This window comes from Sebastes fasciatus, chromosome 12 (genome assembly GCF_043250625.1).
Source record: "Sebastes fasciatus isolate fSebFas1 chromosome 12, fSebFas1.pri, whole genome shotgun sequence".
In the NCBI taxonomy this organism is placed as follows: domain Eukaryota; kingdom Metazoa; phylum Chordata; class Actinopteri; order Perciformes; family Sebastidae; genus Sebastes; species Sebastes fasciatus.
This window is the reverse complement of record NC_133806.1, coordinates 7,776,944-7,801,159: the sequence shown is the minus strand read 5'-3', so window position 1 is coordinate 7,801,159 and position 24,216 is coordinate 7,776,944. Positions and strand designations below refer to the sequence as shown.

The 24,216-nt window shown below is 41.4% G+C and overlaps 1 protein-coding gene across 16 annotated transcripts in view; it reads right to left on the bottom strand.

Moving 5' to 3' along the window:
- mef2d (myocyte enhancer factor 2d) overlaps positions 1–24,216 on the bottom strand; it is a 116,214-nt gene that overhangs the window by 20,689 nt on the left and 71,309 nt on the right. For all 16 annotated transcript variants that reach the window (XM_074652935.1, XM_074652932.1, XM_074652940.1 and 13 more), the window contains exons 5-7: positions 15,633–15,852; positions 11,466–11,519; positions 1,488–1,666 (exon numbers count right to left, since the gene is read on the bottom strand). In XM_074652935.1, coding sequence (XP_074509036.1) covers positions 1,488–1,666; positions 11,466–11,519; positions 15,633–15,852 — 453 coding nt within the window. The remainder of the gene's footprint in view (positions 1–1,487; positions 1,667–11,465; positions 11,520–15,632; positions 15,853–24,216) is intronic.

Genomic DNA, 24,216 nt, shown 5'->3' with positions numbered 1-24,216 from the left:
TACATATTGGTACTAGAACTTTACTGTTTAAAGGCTGCAGAAATCTAAATTAATTGATATTGTAGAAAGGAGGCATTTTAAATCTGGACATAGATTTAGAGACACTGCTGAAAAATATCTAGCTTTCATTCTTAAAGTTGAGCTGATTTTATCCTTTATTGTGACATTCCTGCTAATAATTTTTATGTAGGAGAAGTCGAGCCAAAAATAGGAAAATCCTTTTCAGCAATAACCCAAATTAGTAGTGGAAAACATTACAAATTTAGTTGTTAGTAGTCAGACGCAAAACAATTAAAATATTCCTAAAGCCGTTACCGCTGTGTCATCACAAAGCCGTGCTGTGACAGAAATAAAGGTGGAATGGCTAGGCATGAAGTTAGATACCAAAAAAAGGTCTTGCTAAAGCGGTCACAGAAATAAATTCCATGATGTTACACTGTCGGGTGCAACAGAGGAGGTTCCCCTCAGTAAATATTCCACTTGTGAATTTTGAAGCTTTTATGGGTCTTAAAAAAGGCGGTTGCTAACAAGTGGCTAAATGAGACTACTAAACGTCATCAAGCCGACTCGTCCGCCTTTACAGCCTCGTTGTGTATACTCACGCTCATGCGACCGTGGAGTAGTTCGTTCATAGCCTAACGTTAGCTTTTTAGGGAAGGGAGCGGGTCCTCTTCACGGAGTCCACCAGGTTTCTACAGTAGCCCAGAACGGACAAACCAACCACTGGCTCTAGAGAGAACCTTTAGTGTTTGTAGGTTACCTGAAGGCCACCGTAGTTTTCTGACACTCTTGTGAAACTGCAGTAACGTGAGCTGCAGAGTGCAAAACCGTGGTACCGCCAGCCGCCGTCTGACTTCTGTTGCTCCTAAAGTAGTGTTATTATGATATGGATGGCCTCTGAGGGAGGCGAACGGCGTTGGTTTTGCACTCTGAGGCTCACGTTACTGCAGTTTTGAAAAGGGAGGAGTGAGCGGAGGGGTATTCAGTTGGTTGCAATCTGCAACCACACTACTAAATGTCGCCAAATCCTAGACACTGTACCTTTAAACCCCAAATTCATTCCGATTAAACAAGTGTTTTTCCCTGCTGAGAGTGGCAGACTATCTGTGCATGACTTATATGAACGACCAGGGAAAAGTCTACATAGGAGAAAAATGTTGAATACGACAAGTTGGTTCTTCACCAGGCCCATTGTACTAATAGAAAATGTCAAAATCACCATAACATGTAGAAGGGAAAAACACAGATAGCTGACTAACCCTGGGAACCAAGAGACAAATAATAATATTTGTTTTAACCACGATTGGCTCAAGTGGAGCACACCGTTGACCAATAAAAATGCTTTAATCCGTGAACTACTTCATCATGAGTCATAGTTTATGATGAAATTAAAGTTAAAGTGCTAATCACATTCAGCTCTGACTATATTTTTGAGTTTGGACCCATCATTTGTCCCCGTGTGGCTGCCGTAGTTGTGTTCTCCTCACCAGCTGCATGAGGCTCTTGCCGCCCTGCGAGGTGATGACCCTCAAGTCCGGCTTGCGGCTGTTGACCATCTGAGGGCTGGGCGGAGGCGGAGACTTAGCCGGGACTACTTTCCCCAGGCTGTTGCCGTTGGATACGGAGAGGAGGCCCGGGGAGGCCCTGGCACTGATGTAGCCGTTAGCTGGAGAGACAGAAAGAGAGAGAGGCAGAGAGATTTAGTGAAGAGGAAGGGATGGAGGAGGTTGTGTGTTTGTCTGTTTTGATGTTTTCTGTGTCTATCTGTGAACTCTGTGCTCGTCTGCCTCGGTGTATATACTCAACTCTTTGTGTGTGTGTTGATGTCTGCCCGTGTATGTTCTCATTATCGCTCTGTCGCACCACATGCTCCTCATCGTTTCTGCAGCTCAAACTGTGTTTATTTGGCGGCACTCTCACTTTTCTGCAGCTCTTCCACATCAAAACCGTGTCACACTCACTCCAGAACTATTCTGTCTCTGCGTCTTTCCTCTTTTGTTTCAGTCGGCTCGGCGCTCGATGAAAAACACACAAATGTCCCCGAACTCTTCACATCTTACACTGCAAAAAATATCCTTCTTATGAAGTCAGTTTTGACGATTATTGAGGACTAAAAGTCTTGTTTTGTCAAAGCGAGTTACATCATTTCAATAAGCTTCCATTATATCACCATTATTGGCACAGTATTTGGACTACAACTGTGAAGTGCATTTCCCATGTGTGCCAGCATAATTGCATGTTATTTATAAGCTCTGAAAATTGGCTTCTGTCAAACATTTTCCCAGATAAAACTGAAATTGCTTTTTGATGGAATACCTGCATTGAACCTGAGTGTGCAGAGCCTTTCTTTCTCAAGATTTGATGTTTATATGACCTTCTTTTCCCCTTTAGCGTCGTGTTTATAAAACAGATTTCAAATCCAAACCAATTAGTCTGTAAGCCTTTAATAGAAATAAGTGTCAGCATCTTGAAACAAGACAGAACAGGGCAGAAAAATGACACTTTGTTTCTTTAAAAGTTCTTGAAACAGTTTGATTTATATTGAAACAGGTTGAAATGATCAAACTGCAATGGCAGATTTTTCACATATCGTAAGTGAATAAGACTGAGGATTTAAAAGGATAAGGTGGTGATATACTACTATACTAGATATATTTCTATATTTAAAGGCTCAGCATCTTCAGAAAAAAAGCTGCTCACTGAAGTTTTTAGCAAACGTTTCTCAAACAGGAGGAAATAGTGCATTTGTTGGGGACTATTTTCAGCGACGGATTAATCCACATTTGGTGCTCTAGTGAGTATTTGTGGCAGCAGGACGGTGTATGTGGGATTGAGTCAAAATAAACTACAGTGTGTGTGTTCACGGTGGCTCATTGATGTGTTTTTAATGGAGCTCTATGGCACAGAGGAGATACCAGATAATACTTGTTTTTACTGTATAGAATATCACCAGATTTTTCTTTTAATAATAGAAAAAAGGCTTTTTTTGCAGTGTACAGTACTTGTGCTTTCTGCCTTTCTCTTTTCTTTCTCACGGGTGCATTCCAGCAACATGACGGGCGGCATTGCAGAACGTCACGTCTGTTAAACACGCCCTCCTTTCAAACTGCACACCAGGTCACATTCCAAACTCCGACATCGCAACGCAACAGTTAGTGTAAGAAAATAATAATAATACAGAGCAAAGATAGTATAGTAGTATGATAGTCGCAGAGCAGCACCTCTGTGTGTGTGGGGGTGCATACTTTTTTTTAACTGCGTAAGTTTTCAAACTGTCTACTCATTTTCTTTTTTATGTATTGCTTATTGATTTTGCATATAAGCTGTTTTTAAAAAAGTGTGTGATGGGATGGGATTGGGTTCCGGGTGTCATGACATCATGACTCCAGCAGACAGCAGCCTGTTTGTGCTGGTGAGGTCAAAAGAATAGCTCGACTCAAACAGTGAAAGTAAGTATAAGAAGGGGACAGCAGGGACTTTCCCAGCCCTGACACACACACTTACACACACATCCACAGACAGGAGTCAGTGTGTGTGTGTGATAGCAGATAGCAGTTCTCCATGACGCCGCCTCCAGACGACAGCGGCATGTGACTCTGCTTCATCTCAGTAACACACACTCCAGGGAGACACAGACACACGCATGAACTAAACCTGACAACAACAACAACAAATGAACACTACACTTCTTCCAACAAGGGAGGGAGGGAGGAAGGGAAGAAAGGCGGCAAGGAGAGAAAACACAGTGAAAAGGGGGGTGATGGAGGCAGTGGGTGAGAAAGGGGAGAAGTTTGAGGGTGAAGCGAAGGAAGGGAAAAGAGGGAAGATATAAATGAAGAACGAAAAGAGAAGAAAAAGGAGGTTGAAGAGCTGTGCTGAGTTGATTTGAAGTTAGTGGTTAGTTAACTGTATTATTTCCCCTACACAGTATATAAACCAAACAAGTTATCCATAATATTCTGGTCAAATGTAAATCTAATTATTTCACAAAAGACTAAAACAGCAATGGAGTTTTCAGAAAATGTGAGGAAAAAGAGTAGGTAGAAAATAAAGAAGGAGTTAAGGATCAGAGAGGAGAAAGGCAAGGATGGAAGGGTAGGGAGGACAGGATGAGGAAAGTAAAATGGGGGTGGTAGGAAGAAGGAAAGGATGTAGAGAACAAGACAGGAGGTAAGGGAATTAAAGAAGAGGTAGTGAAGGAAAGAAAGAGACGAGAAAAGGAAAAAGAGAAGGAGGGAGGGAAGGAAGAGTGACATGAGGTGAGAAATGTGGAAAGGTGTAGAAAAAGAGAAGGAGGGAGAGGTAGAAGGAGAAAGAAAGGCAGGAGGTAGGGAATAACAAAAGCTGGGAAGGATGTCGGGATGGAAGGAAGAAAAGTACGTATGTGGTGTTACTGTAGGAAAAAGGGAAGGACAGGAGAGGAGAGGAGGGGTTGAAAAGGAAGACAGGAAGTAGGGAAAGAGGTGGTAGAGAAAAAAAGGAAAGACACTGGGAAGGAGGGAAGGGTAAAGAAGGAAAAAGGAGGAGGCAAGAGGAAAGGAAGTAGGGAATGACTTAGGGATGGAGCTAAGGGGCAGGAAGAGAGGAAAAGAGGAAGGAGGCATAGGGAATGACACGAGGTAGGAAAAGAGAAAGAGAGCAAGGAGGTAGGGAAGGAAAGAGGCGGGTAGGAGGGAAGAATGGATGGAGGTAGAGACAAATGAAAAGGATGTAGGGAGGGTGTGAAGGACAAAAGAGTAGAGCGTGAGGTAGAGATGGAGGACATGTCGTAGGAAAGAAAGGAGTAGAGAACAAGAGGAGGAGTTAGGGAAGGAAGAAAAGTAAGAGGTAGGGAATGACAAAGGGACTAGGGAAAAGGAGGAATGGATGTTGGGATGTAAATGAGAAGTGAGATGAGGTCGGTAGAGGAAGAGAGGAAGGACAAAGGGAAGGAGAGGGAGGTAAAGAGAAGGAGGGAAGGAAGGCAGGAGGTAGGGAATGACATACAGTAAGAGGGAATGAGAGTGTAGGAAAGGAATAAAGGAGGTATGTAGAGGAAGTAAGGAGAAAGTGAAAGTGGTAGGGAAGGAAGGAAGGAGGGAGAGAGTGTGTCCTGTTGACACACAGCTGACGCTCCGCTCCCTGTGTCAGGTGTTTCTGGGAAATCCTGTGACCCTCCATGTGTGTGTGTGTGTGTGTGTGTGTGTGCGTGTGTGTGTTGCGTAACGTGCACTGAGCATGTGTGTCCATCACTGACTGATGGGAATCCGTTGCTGGTTGCGTTGTGTTCATGTTTGTGGGTAATGGAAGAGGCTGGCGGCTTTGTTGTGACCTCGAGTCAAAAGCGTTACACACACACACACAGAACGTGAAAGTGAGTTTCTGTGTGAGTGTGTGACTGAAATGCATGTCTGAAGCCAACATCATATCTCCACACAGAAACAGCCTGGATTACTGGCATCTTTGTGTGGGTGTGTGATTACACTATATTGTACTTACTAGTAATGGTTTTACTGGAATTCATAGATGCGGATTTCCCATGCATTTTTGTGTGTTTCTATGTTCGCTAAAGTCATTTTTATTAGACCCCAGATGCATTCTTGTTTGAAGGTTTTAGGGGTGTAACGATAAATTGTGGAAAAATATATTGTGACACAAAAATGTGACAATATGCAGCATGTAAAATCTGTCTTAAAGAGTCAGTTCTCTCAGTTACCTCTAGGGGTATCTAGCAGTGCAGATGTTTTTATCTGCTTAGATTTCTGCCTCCATCCTAATAAAATGGAGGTAAATGAAATTTAGATTTGAAAAACAAAAACTTCTTCTCTGTCCTGTAAGGGGCCGTTCACATGTAGTGTCTTAAAACGTGTGGAAAACGCCAGCTGTGCCGCTTTTATTTAAGGTGCTTGGGAGGTTGCGCTCCTGCCGTTACAAAGCAAACAAAAATCTAAGCACTGCGATGACTATGATGATGATGAAGTTGCATTTCCAGCACCGTAAATACGTCAGTGTCAAGAAATGTGCTGGGTTTTCTGGGGGGGAATTTGCGTGAACTGACCCTTTAAAAAATGTTCTGTTCCAAAACTTTCAAATAACTTGATAACGTCAGATGAACATTCTCAACTAGCCATATCTTCTTATTCTTTTTCATATAAGTGGTTGTAGTATTTGTATTTTACACTAAAAACTATAAGAAAAAGTATTGAACATAACTACTAAAATACAGAGAATTAAAATCAGTTAGTTTTCATTCTAACTTTATTAAAAATACACTATTGAGCCGTCGTTATGGTAACCTGTCTCTTGTTGAACCGTGAGATGGTTGTATCATAATACTGTTTGTGTGTGTGTGATGTTTACACCGAGTCTGCATGAATATACTCCTATTCTGAGAGTGTGAGTGAGTCAGAGAGACATGATGATGTGTCTGCGGCTTTATGTACATATGCTAAGTGTTTGTATGTACTTTTTTGGTACCCTTTACATGTGCTCTTCTCTGTGTATGAGTGTATACGTGTGTGTGTGTGTGTGTGTGTGTGTGTGTGTGTGTGTGTGTGTGAGTGTGTGTATGTGTGATGTCTCCTATTACGCGAGGCCGGGCGTGGGAATGTGCGGAATGCTGAGTGACGTCAATGGTGACATTCCCGGAGCCCCGAGTCCCTGTGCAACAGCTGAGAACGTCAGATCCAAGAGAGGAGGAGGAGGAGGACGGGGAGAAAAGAGAAGGGGAGGAAGGGAGGAGGGAGTAGAGAGTAGAAGAGTGAAGAAGAGATGAGGGGAGGGCAGCAGAGAAAAGGAGAAGATAGGAGACAAAGGTTGAGAAAAGAAAGGGAAGTGGAAGAGATGAAGGACAGAGAGGAGGAAGAAGTGGGGAGGAGAAGGAGAAGACATTAAAGATAGAGGAGGGTAGGATGAAAGGAGACAGCTAGAAGAGAGGAAGAAATATGGACAGGAAACGTCGAAGAAGGAAGAAAGGGAACAGAAATTAAAATGAGAGAGGAAAAAGAAAATGGGAAGAAAGAGGAGACATTGGTAGAGTAGAAGAAGAAGAAAGGAGTGTGGAAGGTAAGGAGCAAAGGAAAAAGAGGAGGCGGAGAGATATAAGAGATAAAGGAGATAGAGAGAGGAGGAGGAAGGAAGGAGGGGAGCAGGCAGCCAGGAGGATCAGATCACCTGAGCTGCGTTTTTGGGATGAAGAGGTTTCATGTTTCAACACACGAAAGAGTCGTGACTTTGTAACAGCGAGCTGCAGGGATCCTGACAGTAACATTCAACCATCTACTGTCCAACAGTCACCTTCATCATGAAAGATCACCTGAAGAACAACAACTCGTCAGCCAGTCAGCGAAGACAAAAGCTACGTCACAGTGCAGCCAAAGATTCTTGATCTACAGGAGGCAGCTACGTTTAAACTTTGTCAAAATTGCAAATTTTCCATTTAAAATTAATTCTACATTGAGATGGAACAAGTCCCAAGACATCCCAATCCTTTGGCCTTCAGCTGCTCCTGTTAGGGGTTGCTCGCCATAGCAGATCATCTGAGATCCGATTTTATGATTCGCACATTTGATTTGGCATAGGTTTTATGCCAGATGCCTTTCCTGATGTAACCCCCAAACTCCACAAAGAAAGGCCCTGCCCAGACCGGGGATCGAACCCGGGACTCACAAGACATCCAAGTACAATGCAATATTTCCAATTTAGTTAGCCAGGTTCGATTGATGTGTGTATAGTCCGCAAGTTTACTAAGGGAAACAGCTTAACATCATCGGCTGCACCCACTTCGAATGTTATCAGCCAATTGAATGGCCGTTGTCAGTGGTTATCAGCCTTGTAGATATGGGTTTGAAGGGGCCTGCTACACCTACTCATAGGTTCAGAAGGCCGTTATCATCTATTCACATGGTTGAACACTGTTACAAATTCAAGAAGACAACGCTGACCTCTAGTGGCCGAACTAATGATGACGGGAGCCAAAGAGGAAGTCAGATGACGTAGTATAAAGAGTGACAAAGTCAGCATAAGGGGGAAGTTGGGGTGGATGGACGGGTCAAACAAACACAGGACTTTCTCTCCACTGTTTGTGTCCTGTGTGAAACCAAAAGTCAGCGTTGACTTATTTTACCTTACTTTTGTTACACAAGTTACGTAACAAGCACACTTATTTTAGCCCAAACCACGATCTTTTCCTAAACCTAACCGAGTCGTTTTGTTCCCTAAATCTAAAGTTGTTTTGTTTCAATTAACAACGTTAAGGTTCACTTTCACAATGTGGTAGGTGCAGTTGGGCCCGTCTGAAGCATTAGAATGGTAGTGATAACGCCCATTCAAATGGCATATAACATGTGAAATGGGTGCCGGCTGCTGAAAGCCACTAACGCTGAAAGTATCAACTAGTAACATCACGATGAGGCTAGGACTTTTAATATAAGAGTTTTTGAAACACTGACTCATCGCAGGGATTATTAATACAACCACTTAAAACCTCATTAAAGGAAGTTTGATTTTAACAGTTTCAGCAACATAATATGAAAAACATGTTCATGACACATTTTTCCAATCACAGACAAGATCGACACAGATAGCTTGAACCCTCACAAAATAAATAAACTCATTTTATATTTACTTTTCTATTTATACTTTATACTCTGATTGTATTATGATGTGTTCCAAAAGGACTGATTTGATCTTGTGATATTATACTGCATTTCCTCTTTTTGATTTACCACACATTGATTGAGGCCAACTTTTAAGAGCACCGTTTCAGAGAACGCATATACTCTTTCATTAATAGCCTTGAAACACTAATAGCGATATTGAAACTTGGCTTTGACGTATATTCCTCTGATGCAGTGCAGTTAATATAAATGTATTGATTTCTTTTGGCCCACCTTACCCTGAGACAATATGTTTATCAAGTGAATATAGAAAGAAGAAAAAAACACCTTCCCACCATATCTCTAACAACAGGCTGGCTGGCAGTATCTGTCCTGGCTAATGGGATTTAAGGGGAGAGCTCTGGCCAGCGTCAAAGTCACCTCTGAGGAGAGTCCTGTGCCAAGACAAGGGACAGTTGGACGAGGGGGGGTGAGGGGTGGGGCGGTAGATTATTCCAGAGAGAAGATGAGGGGGAACAGCTGAGAGAGACAGGATGAAAGGGGGAGGGAAAGGAGGAGGGAGTAGCGGGTGAAGACGGGAAAGAGTAAAGCAGAGGAGCTTTGTGCTGTCAGGATCCCAAGGTTTTTAATTTGGTACTATCGTTTCAGTAAAACTCTCACATTACCAACTGTAATATTTGGCCCTTGACACTACTTCAACCAGCTGGTTTCCAGTTCGAGAGGTGACTAACTGTTTCAAGTTTTGCCTGGTTCCAGACCTCTGAATCACCACTCACATCTCTGTGTTTGTTCCAATCATTCAAATAGGTCGGGTGTTGTGGTCGCTGACGGCTGTCTCCCCATGGGCCAATCACAGCTTTGTGTGCAGGATTAAGAATGGTGATGTCATCCAACCCGTTCTCATTTCCTGGGTGTCAAATACCGACTCTTTGTCAAGGCCATCGGCGTTCGATACTGCCGCACAAGGCAACCTTTAGTGGTGGTAGGAGACGCACCGGGCTTTCCATTAACTGTAATGTATACCCATCCACGGCAACAGTAAACGCACAGGGAGAGTGCTGTGGTGTCATAGTTTAAAGAGTGAAAGAGACACATCGGGCGGGCAGGAGGGGAGGTGGATGGGTCCAACAACCACAAGGCCTGGTCTTTAATTCGCTCTGAGAGCGACACAGCTGGGCACACACTCACACACACGTGTGGAGCATGCCGGGGCGCATCCTGTCTGAACAGTCCAATTGGTTAACATGGACGACAAAGCTTCTTTTCGGCCAATTTTTAACCAATTGGGTGAGTTAAATTAACATTTAGACCGTAAATGAACCAATAGACTGACATACGTAACCCGTCAAAAAACATTGGTTAACCGCTTATCGCTTAACCAATGGCATCCGTATTCCTAATGAAGATTTGTCCACAGTGAAGACCGCAAACATTTGTCTCTGGAAAGGCTTGGTTGCTTTTGAAGTCTTTTAATGTCATTTGTCAATACACAGAGCAGGACATTCACTGAATACAGTCAGATATCTCTAAATCTCAGCACGTTAACCAAAACTATCTGCATGGCTACATACCAATAGGATTAAGTTGTACAGCCTGTTTTCACGAAAAGTCGTATGAATGCCACGATAATGCACAAAGCATTTAGTGTGCAATAAGAAGGCCTTTCTTGTGTTTAATGTGTCATTTGTACGCCATGTAGTCAGTACTAACTGCAAAGTCAAGTAAATATGCTACGCGAGAAAGACTTCTTATGGCGGGCGGATTGGGAGGTGAATGTAATTTCTTTCGGCGTGTTTTCTGTACTTATGTTTCGTCATTTCCTACGTATTATATCTACATTCCATACGTATTTTAAGACCAACCATCATGTTTTTCCAAAACCTAAGTGAGCAGTTTTGTTGCCTAAACCTAACTGCGGCCGTTACCGTAGTTTTGTTGCGTGGCGCACAGATGACACGGAAAAAGCCTGAAATGCGTAATCATGACACGGTGGATGTCCGTGTAATGTCGTGCTATTTATATGCCTTCCCATGAGAACGGGTTGTACTGAACTTTTAATGTTTACACAACCTGAAGGTGACGAGGAAAATACAATCCTAGATCTACTTTGTTTAGATTATTGAACTATAACTAAATTCAGGAATGAATTTGTTCTTCAGCAAGTCATGTTGGAGTCAAACTAAAATTTAAGAGTAAAGTCATCTTGAAATTAAATTCAAGTCAAAAAGAAAACCGATGACAAGCGCTTCATTTAGTCGAGCAAGTCTTGAACTGGATTGGAACTCGGTTGGCAGAAATGGTGACAGGAACGAAGCGCTGAGCTCACTTTCAGGCATTTGTTGTCACGTACCAGCTGGCAGACACCAGACCAGGTCGGGAACATTTAAGATACTCAACTTAGTTCTGGTGTCTGAGTCTCATTTCTGGAAACAACACCAACACAAAAGCAGCTGTGGAGCTTCAAACGAGTTTTTATGTAACTTTCAGTTCCTCTTCTTCCTCCTGTTTCTCTCTTACAACCTGAAACTCATTCTGTTCTTTGGACTGTTTACAAGCAGCTCATACTGCGACCCTCAGCTGTCGCCAGTCAACAGGTGTTTTCGTGCTTGTGTGTACGTCCGTGTGTTTGAGTCAGTGTGTGAGTTCTGCACATGTGACCGCCTGTTGCCACACATAAAATATTCTGCGTCGCTCTGTCTGTAAACCAGACTCAAGTCTGATTATTTCCCTTTTAGGAAGTCCAGCTAAAAGACAGACAGCGACAACCAATGAGGCAGCGTGTGTGTATGTGTGTGTGTTCGTGTATCAGTGCAAACTCACTTGTTCAAAAAAACGTTGAGCAAGGAACAAAAGAAAAAGACTACTTACGGACTGGACTCGGGCACCCTCCATTTGAGTTCCCCATATCTCCTAACAGAGCACCTACGACAGAAGAACAACCATGGCCATCAAATATAATAACACCATTCATTTTATTAAATATCAAACAGTAAATCTGAACAGCACCAATCTGAAATGCTGCACATCCCATTTTGAAAAAATATCATTGAATCAAGTATGTCATTAAAAAGGTGCTTCTGCTATCACTTCACCCTGTGAAGGACCATAATTGGTATCAATTCTGCATTGCCAGTTAATTTCTAAGTGCTGGTTTCACCAGTTCTCAATGGTACTTATGTCATATTAGGAGGGAAAAAAATCCTCACACAATTGTGAAAAAAAAAGATTGAAATTGCCACCTAAAAAGATTGTTTAAAATGCAAGATTTTTCTTGGCAGTAACAGTAAAAATAACTGCCAATCAACTAAATGTGTGACTGTATTGAGTTAATCAAGATAAAGTAAATGTCACACACTTCCATCTTTTCTCTTATTCATATCGTTACTTTATAATACATGGCGTGTGTCTGTTTTGTCTTTTTTTTTGGAACTAGGGCTGGGTATTGTTTGAAAAATGTAGATATAATGCAGCTTTGGTGCAAAACAATCTTATATCGATACCTTATAACATCATGGAATTGACCATTTATAGTCAACTGTTGTGGCATGTTGGCATTATGAATCAGATAAGTAGTATTGAAAAGTAGTAGTGACTGTGATTAGATGTTACTGGTAGCCAATTATGCATTAACAAGCCAGTGATTCTGAGCATGAATGAGACAACTGATGCTGAGCAGCTGAAAGGATTTTCAGACATTATTCATCATTATGTGGAATACAAACATTTAACAACATTTTTTATTTTTTTTATTTTTAACAAAATGTATAAAATTAAATATATAATAGTATAATACAAAATATAGTCTAAAGTTAAAAAGCTTCCTCATTTACATCATGAAAAATTAGATCAAAGAATAAGTAAAACATGATTCAACATCCTACAAAGACCAGGAGACCGTTGTTCTTGTCCCGTGTTCACGACATTCAGTGTCATTTTCAGCCCTACCATGTAGTTCTTTCCTAAACCTAACTATAGTGGTTTTGTTGCCTAATCCTAAAGTAACGCCATTGTGCGTAGCGTGATACGCGGCTGATATGATATTTGCAGAAATGTACAATGCCAACATCTTGTCTTGCGACTGGGTTGACATGTATGGGTGCAAATTAGCTGATGAGCTAAACCCACTACATTTACACTGACATTTCTTTTGAAGCTGCACTAATCAATAGGGTTGGGACGATACACCTATCTCCCGATTCGATACTATCACGAGACTTTGGTGCCGATTCGATATGTATTGCGATTTTAAATTTTTGCAATTCTACAAGTATTGCGTTTCAATATTACGATTTATTGCGATTTTTGTTAGCTTTTTTAAGACTAGACTGTGGGAAAGATTGGAATCAAACACTTCTAGGGACTTTTACTTTGGAACATATCTAAATTACTACTGTAAAAATGTTTGATTTTCAGCATGCATGTAGTCAGAGATGTCCTGAAGTCAAATATATCAGTCATTGCCAGGCATTATTTATTAAATTTTTTCGTGCAACCCAAAAGTCAAAGAATAAAGACATTTGATGATGGTTACATTTTTTTTTCCCATCCCTACTAATCAATATTTTTCATAATAATGGATTAATGTGCAATGTAAAAGGATTGGTTGCAGTGACATCACCCGACTGCAGAATTTTAGTATCTTCCAGTTCATTGTTTTGCTTCACCACAACGTTTTGGTTTAGTCAATTTTGTGTTTACAGCTTGATCCGCTGCAAAAAATACATACAAATCTATTGCTACTGCTTTAAAGATGTCAAAGTAGATTAATGTGCTCTGACCCTAAACGGCAGACACATATTTCAATACAGCACAATGTGTCTTTATACATTTATCTTAATGCGAGGAAACGTTTTTCTTCCAAATGGCAAACAACATTCTTCTGCACTGACACTTATTTTCCCTGTTGTGGCACAGATTCAGTTTTTGGCTCAAACTCTCTCTAGAAAGGCAGAAACTGGAGGTCATTACGGGTGACTGAAAAATATCTGGCTGGATGGATGCATGGAAAAACACCAATAAGCAAACATGATGAACCCAATACATCTCTGGTAATGTAGGATGCATAGCAGGGTACAGCAGAGTATATTGAGGTTATGAGGAGGAGGAAGAGGAGGAGGAGGAGGGGGGGCGTCCATTACTGCTATGTGAAACCCTCTTGCCTCGGAGAACGGCATGTTATGAAAGATGCTGTAATGCATTTGTTGCGCGTTACATCACCTAATTCTGACTTACAATGAGATTACGCTGGTCGGAACAAAGCTTGATAAGTAACCTTGTCTGAGACGCAAAAATGGGGCACAAATCCTTTTAGTCAGAGGGTGAAGGATTGGTTTGCCACACAGCAGGCAGCGGGTGCACACAGGAGTGTACCAGCCTCAGTCGAGGAAATGATGGATCTCTGTCATTATAAGGCGGCGTGCACTTATCAGACTGATAGGTAACTGAGCATGGAGACTGGACATCAATACACTGACACACACTTACTGCTTTGGTCATTTTGCCTGCTTGTCGACTCAGAACATAAACTGTGCTTCTACATACAGAGGGTAAAAAAATAACAACTATTGCTTATGAAAAAGGTCTTTAAGTAACTATGTCACCATGACAACCATGTCTATAAATGTGGCTAAAATCATTCAGACGGAGAAATCAACAAGAGTAAACTTATAATTATCTAATTAGAATAAGATTCTCTAAACTGTGTATTTTTTTAAACCCAATTGGGTACAAAATGGGTACATTAGAAGTACATCTCGATCTTTTGTGAAATTAAAATGGCAATGGGGAAAATGTAGACCTTATCCAGCCTGATGTTTACATTATTTTGTCTACCTCCAAGCGTCATAAGCTATAACGGACAAGTAACGACACCACAATCTTTTCCTAAACCTAACTAAGTAGCTTTGTTGCCTAAACCTAAGGAAGTTATTTCCTATGAAGAAGTTTATTTTGAAGACTGTATGCATGTAAGGAGCTGAGATTGACACGTTGCTGGACATTCGTAGGAAAACGAACGAAAAAGGAGGAATAACTTTTTCGTAAGATATCATAAAAAAACGTTGTATTCCCATACGTACATTAAAACTGTTACTTGTTGTTTTAATTTCTAAAGAAATATTTGTCCAAGTGATGGGGAACAAAATCTTACATTAATTTCTTTGCGGCCAGTATGGACTAGAGCAATGTATCCTCATAGAATGGTTTGTATGGTTACCTGGTTAGTTTGAGGAAAAGACTGTGGTTTAGGTTAAAATAACTACGGAAGTGCCGTTACGTTAAGTACGGAAGTTACATGATAAATAAGTTCAACGTTGGTTTCACACAGGACACAAACAGCGGTCCGCTGGGTGAAAGTCTGGTGTTTTTAGACCCACCCGTCCACCCCGACCTCTTCCCTATGCAGCGTTCGTCGCTCTTTGTACTACATCACCTGTCCTGGCTCATGATTAGGTAGATTACATACAAATTGATCACGAGGGTTATATACGGAGGTATACCTACGAACAGCTCATGAGAACAGCCTGGAGGAACAATTAAAGCCACCATCAATGTACATACAAGCATGTGAGTATTGTTTTAAGACAGGCTTTAAAATCTATGAACCTATCCTTTAAATCATTAATCTAAACAGAAATCTGACTTTTCTTCATTTTAAAAAATTTGTCTCCCATTTTTTCTGTTTCTGCACTGCAACAGAACACCTGTCAATCAAACAGTGTGGGCGGCACTCTGAAGTCTTTTTCCTTCAAATTTTCTTTTGTAGAAGTTTTGAGTTTTTGTCAGAGGGGCTTTTTTTCTTCTTCAATTTATGTCAAACTGCCGCTGCTGCTTTCAGAAACTCATCAGCTGCTGATCATCAGAAGATTTTTCAAGAAAGGAGCTACCAGATCACTCGGCATTTAAAACAGCAAATGGGTAAAGCTGTAATATTCTGGTCGGCTCAATCAGCAGCTGAGTGTTCAAACTGGATGTTTATTAACATGAAAATTATTGATTTACAGAAACAGTCCAGCTGTGTTTCAGCCCGTCTCTTACCTGCACTGGCTGGTCGCTGTGGTAACCCTGGCGACACGGTGCTCCTCTGCAGAGCTGGTTGCTGTGGCGACAGGAGACGGGGGTCTGTGAGGGTGGAGGTGACAAAGGAGGCGGTGGTGACCAGGGCGGGGTTGTTACTGAACTGGAGGGCTGCCGCCGCGTTATGATTGGATACTGGCACGGTGACTGGCATGGAGAAGGTGGGCTGTGGGATTGTGGACTGGTGGAGAGACAGGAAGAAGGCAGGGCTTAGACCTCCACACTCACAGATATACACATGTATACAGTAATGGACAGGTGATCAGTTAGTGATCTGAAGCAGAGCCAAAGAACCCGCAGGTGAAACACACAACATCACCAATCACGACCAGAAGAGTGTTTCCAAAACAGGTACGATTTTATTCAACTATATACAATAACTCTAATGTTTTGATGCAAAAATATGTAATTAGCACTGTAAAAATCTCCATCTAATCTGGTCAGTTTTGTTTGTTAATACGTCCTAAAAAAATATGCCACGGAGGTCTGTTTCCATCACAAATTAATGATTGAAGAATTTTGTGGAATTTACATTTTTCCTGATTCTGGTGCAGCAATCTGCCCTATTACTGTTTCAAATTACAAATAGTCATTTTTTGGAAAACTTTTATTTTTTTTGTTAACATTTATAATGCATAAATTATAACTGCAGAGGAAGATTTTGTCACTTGTTTTATGAAAATAAGTCTTTTTTAGTCCAAAATTATTATTAACATTGAGGCTATTATTGCAGTTTTAAATATGTATATCAAAAAAGAACGTTTAGAAGTCGTTAGGGCTGAACAATTAATCGAAATTTCATCAAAACTGCAATATGACATACTGCAATTTTCAAATCGCAGGAGCGCAATATTAGTTAAAGACAAAATGTGTGTAAAAACAGCATTTTAAAGTGCGACAGACATCCTGGCCTACACATCCCAACAAAACTCGCACCAAAATCATTTTAATAAGTTTTTCAATAAATAAAAACAACTAAATTATCATTCCCTCTAATATCGCAAATCATGCAATTTTTTTCAAAATTGTTTAGCTCTATAAGTCGCGGTATGGAGACTTTTTCATGCATTTAAGTTTAATTTGAAATTACTTTTATTATTATTTTTCATACCTTTATTATTAAATAAAACCTTGCGCTGCAAAAATCTCCAGCTTATCAAGTAATTTCTGTTAATGAAGGAAGACGTTTAACGCTTCATGCGCCTCACAAGGAATTGCAGTGCAGTGCTCTCAGAGTAAGGCAATGTTGTATCGGGAGAGACTTCAGAGATTTGATCCAAAGTATACTAGAGCACATGGATTTAAGGTAAAAAACTTGGCGCACTTGGCGTCGAAACGTTAGTCCTCTAATAAAGTTCAAATCTGTGTGCTCCAGTTTACTTTTTACGCCAGATACATAATTTCTGATAATATTTGAGTTCTAACAACCTGTTTCAAGAACTTTCCAGAAGTGTGAGTGTCCCAGCACAAGAATAAAACAACAACAAAAACTCATTTTTAGAAAACACTTGATTTGACTTGACAAGTTGATTTGCATTGGAAATAGGTTCAACTATTTTTCCTCCCCTGACAGATATTCAACAAAATTAAAAGGATTTTCATTCAAAATGTACAAAGAGTGTTTTGGATATGAACTCTTCAAGCGAACACACATCAAATATCTCTCTCTCTCTCTCTCTCTCTCGCTCTCTCACACACACACGCACACACACACTGGCTCAGTTTTAGCATGCAAGGTGACTTGGTGGAAAGGCCAAAAAGCTGTGTCGCCTTTCACATCTCATGCCAGGTTAAAACTCTTGTCGCAGCAGCGGGTTATTGCGTCGGGTTATTGGTGACATTCCAGCTACATCCCACCACCCCCACTGACATGTGCTCATCACCGGGAGCGTTAGGTGTGTGTGAGATCGCCCTCCATGTGAAATACTTGTACCTCATCATTTTGTGCTACGACAAGACCTAATGCCTCATTGAACACCCGGAATTTCTCCAGAGGAAACTACTACTTTTTACTCCTCTTTTATTTTTTTTAAATGGACTTCCTCGTCACCTGAGTCGACCTCTGAAAGTAGATGACCAGACAGCCCAGGGTCCTGGAAAAATCAAGGGCAAGGACGTCGGGTTGTCCAGCAATCCGACCCAATTCACCCTGTTCCAACTCAATCTGAAAGAAGGACTTCTATATATAGAATATGGGCCAGTGCTGCACTGTACTGTACTCAAAGTGCCTGGGACCCAGTTTAACGCAGAGGAGGACAAGGGCACCTTCCTGCCCTTGATCTCTGCCTCTTCTCCTTCGCCAATGATTTGTAACTTTTGTTGGTTTTTTTGGAGGGGGAGAGGAGAGAACAAAAAAATTGAAAAGTTGATTGAAAAATATGTCAGCTTTCCTATCTTCGTTAACACTTTATTTTCAAAGATGCAAAATTTTATGAATCATTTCCTCATAATTTAAAGAGCTTTGTAATTTGGTCTGAATTGTGGGGGAATTAAGAATATCCTTCAAAGCACATCTTCATTTAAACCTATTCATTATTCATTTATTATTGTATTACTATTTTGCTCTCCATATCTGAAGAATAGTATTATTATCAGTGGACATATTTCACATTTTTGCATGTTCAGTTGATCTGCTTTGCTCTGATTAAACACTAGCAATTTGATTTAATTAAATTGCCCTGAACACTGTCTCTATTTCCCCTAAAACTAGTATAAAGTCATGCAGTTATATCCATCTTTGAAATTATTAAAAATTGTGGTTCTGTAAAATGAAATACTATTCTATCTTTCTATGACATTGATTGCTTGGAGTCTACAACCAAAGAAGTCCCTGACTCCTCCAACTCTCTGAGATCTAAAATTCACCCATCAGAGTTTAGAGAGGAAGTTTGCAAAGGAGAGTGTACAGATGGAGCTGTACAGTAAGTGGTGACCAGGGCAGGTGAAGATAGCAGCTAACAGCACTGCACCACTGCACACTGGCCAAGCAGAGGGTAAAGGGAGGGGGTGGATAAATGGAGGGATGGATGAGGGGGTGAAGGGTTAGTGCAAAGGGGACGGAGGTGTGTAAACACGGAGAATACAACACTAGAGAAGATTTATCGTCACAGGGCTGAGGGGGGGAAGTGGAACACATTTCACTATTTAGGTCTTTAGCTGTTTATCCAGAGCGACTGACAAACAGGACGGGACGCAGTGTCTTTGCTCAGTGACATATGAGGGAATCAAACATGTCACCAATTTGTTTAGACGGCCCTCCGACCTCAAGACAAACGGTTATGTTGAACGAAGTTAAAGAATATTTTACAAGAAATAACTCTGCAGATATATTGGTTATTGGAAATTCTGAATTAATAAATAGATGAATAATACACATTATCATCCAGGGCGATAGCTAGGACAGTGACGTCATGTGACATTGTGTGATTTATTTTCAATACTCAGAAAATTGTACACAGTTTGGTTGGTGGCTGATAAAAGCTTTCTTAGGTGGGGGTTCTGCTGGAGGAATTTGGATTTATGACCTCAATTATTTATATTTTCTAATTATTTTAGGTTTGTATCAATCTAATTAGGGCTGCAACTAACAATTATTTTCATTGTTGATTAAACTGTTGACTATTTTTTCGATTAATTGATCAGTTGTTTGGTTGATAAAATGTAAAAAAATGGTGTAAAATGTCAATCAGTGTTTCCCAAAGCCCAAGATGACGTCCTCAAATGTCTTGTTTTGTCCAAAAATCAAAGATGTTCAGTTTACTGTCATAGAGGAGTAAAGAAACCAGACAATATTCACATTTAAGAACCTGGAATCTAAAAGAAATCTAAGAAAATGAATCAAATCGATTAATCAATTATCAAAATAGTGGGCAATTAATTTAATAGTTGGCACCTCATTGATTAGTCATTGCAGCTCTAAATGTAATTCTAATCAGTCTCTCCTTACCTAACTTATTTTTGTGAATTTTTGTATCTAAACTTTCTTCAGTGTTTTGGAGTAGAGACTTTTTATTGTACCAAAACTAACAGCCATCTCTCTTTTCAGTCAGTAATGGCCATAATTAGTTCTCGGCCACTTCTCCACAGGACCTCCATGACGGTGCCAGCCTCTGGTTGCTAGGAGATCGGTGACATAACCACAAAACCTCTTCACTTCTTCTCTAAATATGAATTTTAAATGTGTCCTCCTCACCCTGCTCTGCACTGTGCTCCACTGAGCATTAATCCGTGTTTCTGGCAAATTACAAGTGAATTTACATCTACCCACTCCAACTCTATTTAACACTGATGCTCCTAATAGCAGACAGGGGGGTTAATTGGGCACTGCCCGCCATCCGGCAGATTCAACAAAGAGGCCGAGAGCCTTAGGAGAAGAAAACAAGAACCTGTTAGGTAAATAATTGACTAGGAGCTTTACCCGAGGCTCATGCGAGGAAGCTCGAGGCCTCTTCTGAGTGAAGAGAACAAAAAGAGGGGAGAGAAAGCTAACCTATTTTCCCTCAGAGGAGCTCTCTCAACAAGGGTGTGTTTCCTGGATGCAAGGGTAAATCAGAATGAATTTAACTCATGGCCTACTTTCCCTTTCCCTCCCTCTTGTCCTGGAAGCCTTTGAAAGTTGTTTTTTTGTTGCCCTTGTTCAACTTTACAATTGTCAAATCCTATTTGTTTAGCAGCTGTGGATTTAAACACAAAGGCAACATGAGGGAAATGTTTGGTTGACCTTTTAGATGTCGCAGCAGTTGACCGGTAAATTAAGTTGTTGCGTCCCCCTCATGTACCTCCATCACCTCCACTCCCTTCCAACTTTCCTAATATTTGAATAAGAAAGCGAATGACTCTGCTCAATGCCTAAGAAAAGTCTCATTCTAATGAAAACTGTTTAATCTGTTTAAACGTTTATGTTTCCGATGCTTTCATGGTGTGAAATTACAAAATGAGCCTTTGGGTCACCCAGTACATAAAGGCAATACCTTAGAGAGTCACCTCGACGAATTATAATATCAAGGTTGTTAACGTTCACTGATGAAAATATATTCCTACATGGCTGTTTTATTCTCCTCACAGGAAACATACAGTACTAAGAGTCTATTAAGGCAAATGGTATTGAGTAGGATGCTATTCTACTGAGGCAACTTTCTTTATCCAGATATACTGGTGGTTTGCAGGCAATAATGTAATGTCAGAAAAATAATGAAATCTTCCAGAAATAATAATTTGTGAATTAGATAATGATGAGGTTTTTTTTCCATGCATGAATGCATGAATTTTAAGTGACATTAAAGCTACTACATTTTGTGTTTATTTTGGCCGTCCCTGTGGACAAAAGCGGTAGTGTTTCCGAGCACCAGCGTCCCTTGAGAAAACCTCAAATTTTTACTGCAGCAGGGTCTGACTGTCTGCCCCGCTTAGTCCTGGTTCTGGTTCTCCCGTGCCTCCCTTCCCTCCAGTGGGCCCAGCAATACGGCCTGGGCCTCCAGCAGCGTGGTGTTGGAGTTGGCTCCCGTCGAGGACCGGCGGAGCAATGAGGAGGTAAAGCTCTGCTCTTGGCTGGAGGAGGAATCGCTGCTGCTGGGCGCAGAGCTCTCCACCTCCTGCCGGAGCACTGACTGCAGGTCGAAGGCGACAGCGAAGCCGGATCTGGGTCTGTCTGCAGCAGGCTGGTCGCTGCCGGAGGCCCCGCTAGAGTCTGAGCTGATGGAGTTTCTGGTGAACCCTGCGTGCCCAATGACCGGCATTAAGAATAACTAAATAGAAATAGCCAATCTTCTCGCTGATGGTCTTGTTTGGTTATGTAGGTCATATAGAGACGTCAGTATTAAATAAAGACTGTTACATATCCAGTTAAAAGTTCCATGTAGTAACATTAAATGCTTCAGTAATGCTGACAAAATGTCAGAATGTATTGGTTATTCATTGTGAAAGCCAAAAATGTGAAAACTAAATCACAAGTGATTAACTGTGCAGCTCAGGCAGCATTTTTGGTTTTATGTTTCACATTCACACTGAGGCTCTGCAGGAGACATTCAAGACGTTCAGCTCTTAGCTAAAGGGCACCACGGAGCTAGTGTTAAAGGAGGAAATCTATTTCTTATTCAATTTCTTCCCGACCCAGAATCTCAGAGCCATGAACAGGATCAAACCGCAGACCCTCCGGTTATAAAGCTCCCTTTTTTCCTCGCTTCCACAGTGCCAGTGTAACAGGAACAGAAACGTTAGCTCGGGGCTCGTCTAGCCAAGTGTCCTGCCCGCTCTCCCTCGCCACTCTCTCCCTACCTCAGGAGGTATTTTAGTACAAGCAGGATTAAGCTTGTATATCCCGGCCCCTAGCTGTCATGCTGGGGATTATGATGCTAGGGGAGGAGTGGTGGGTGGTGATGTATGCTTCCGTTCTCTGCCCTGTGAAAGGTGTGCTGGGCAAGCCTGGCAGGCGGAGAGACTGAGGGGCAGGGTGGTAGTGGGGGTGGGGGACGCTACCCGCTAGCGGCGTTCGGCTAGCATCCAATTGCAGAGCGCCAAGAGCTGCGGCTCTCCAGGGGAGGTAGATTGAATTCTATTTCTTTGGAGAACTGAGAGGCGGCATCTTTTATCTATTAGGCCTGCTTTGATTTATGTGAGAGGATTGCAGTTACTAATAACATTAACAGAGTCTTTGTGGTAGCTATATTTTAAAGGAGAATATCCAGTTTTTTTAATCCCTGCCTGAGTCGTATTTATGTAGTTTTGTTTGTCATTGATCCAACGTATCGCAAAGTAACAGTTCGTTGTATGCCGTTGTATGAGGATATATTGCGTAGTTTAATTATTTTAACGACTAAATTGGCCTACTCAACTCTATCTGTCTGTCTGTCTGTCCTTCGATCTTCTCAACAACCATTTATCCGATCGACTTCACACTTGGCGGGTGTATTGCTGAGGACCCAAGAAAGCGCAGTGTCAAGTGTGAAGTTGTTTGGATGGGTGCGTCTCGAGAAAGTTGCAAGCAGCAACACCGGAGGCCAAGCAATTGACCAATTACGACAGGCGCACTTTGAACGGGCACTGCACTAGTTTTAAAAATGACATCAATAACCAAAAAGACGAGCGTCTTATCTATCGATGCATATATTGCATGTTCATATTCATGTCCCTTTTCATAGTGCTAGCAGTCCCTGAATGTTCTACAGTGCTTGTGTTCCACAGGCAGAGCAGCAGCAGCTGGTAAAAGGTCAAACACAGATTTTGTTTACAACCTGTCTAGTATGATTGTCTCTCCAGATGAGTTAAGAAATTAAGTTATTAAATTATATGAAAATAAGACCCAGGTTGTTAAAAATAACCTGACACAACCCTTCATACATGATATTCCGGACTAACCGCTGTCTACCTCTCCTGCAGCGCCGCAACATGACTACGTCCCATCCCAAGTGACCAATCAGAGGAGCAGGCAGACAGGAAGAGGGGCTGTAAATTGAGTGCTACTCATTAAAGTGACATTAATGGTATTATTGAGCACGGAGGAAAAAATGAATCACAGAGAAATTGGCACAGGAGCGGAGCGGTAAAAGGAGGCTGGCAGAGTGCCAGGCAGGAGGCAGAACCTGGATAATGTCAGGAGCACATCCAGCCGGAGGAGCAGGACTAAACTGGGACTACAGTGACCTCAGTAATACTGTAAATGATGTCCATTAGAAACTGTGTTACCCGCATCAGCCCTGGTGCACATAGAAGCGTCTGCAATTGCACGCTTGTTTCTTTAGTGTTGCTAAGTATTACACAATTGGTACCGCCAGCTCAAAGGCATGCTCCAAACGTGTTGATTATTACCATAAAACATGATTTCCCCCTGCGATATCAGTTGCTATGCCAACTTTTGTGAAAGGGACCTAGTTAGCACTCCTCTCCCTCTGTTGTTTATTCTTGTACATTACTGAACTTGAGGAGGCATCAGAAACAGTGTATTAAAGCCATAATACCCCTGAGGATGCTCTTCACTGTGATGACTGTGACTTCAGGTGAATAATCACAGTGAGGCATGCCCTATTTGGTGGTAAACTGCTTTTTCTAAGGATTTCTTACTCACACTAAGTTTATATAGTCTCTTTTTTTTATTAAAACAAAATATGAAGTCTGTCACGACACATGGACTACGTCACATGGTTTATGGCGTTACCACGGTTTTGCACTCGGTGGCTCACGTTACCGCGGTCTTGGAAAGGAAGGAGTGAGCGGAGGGGTATTCAGGTGGTTGCGATCTGCAACCACGCCACTAGATGTCACTATTTGCAACTATTTTGTAATCATCGTTTCAAGCAAAACATGCTGGACAATTTAGTTCCAGCATCTAAAATGTGAGGCTGCTTCTCTTCATCCTGTGTAAACTCAATATTGTTGGTTTTTGGATTGTTGGTTGGAAGGAACAAGACATTTAAAGACGTCACCGTGGGCTCTGATATTCATCATTTTCTGACATTTTATAGACCAAACTATTAATCGACCAAGCACGAAAATTACCTGCAGATTAATTGATAATGGAGATAATCATTAGTTGCGTCTCTAATTTTAAAAG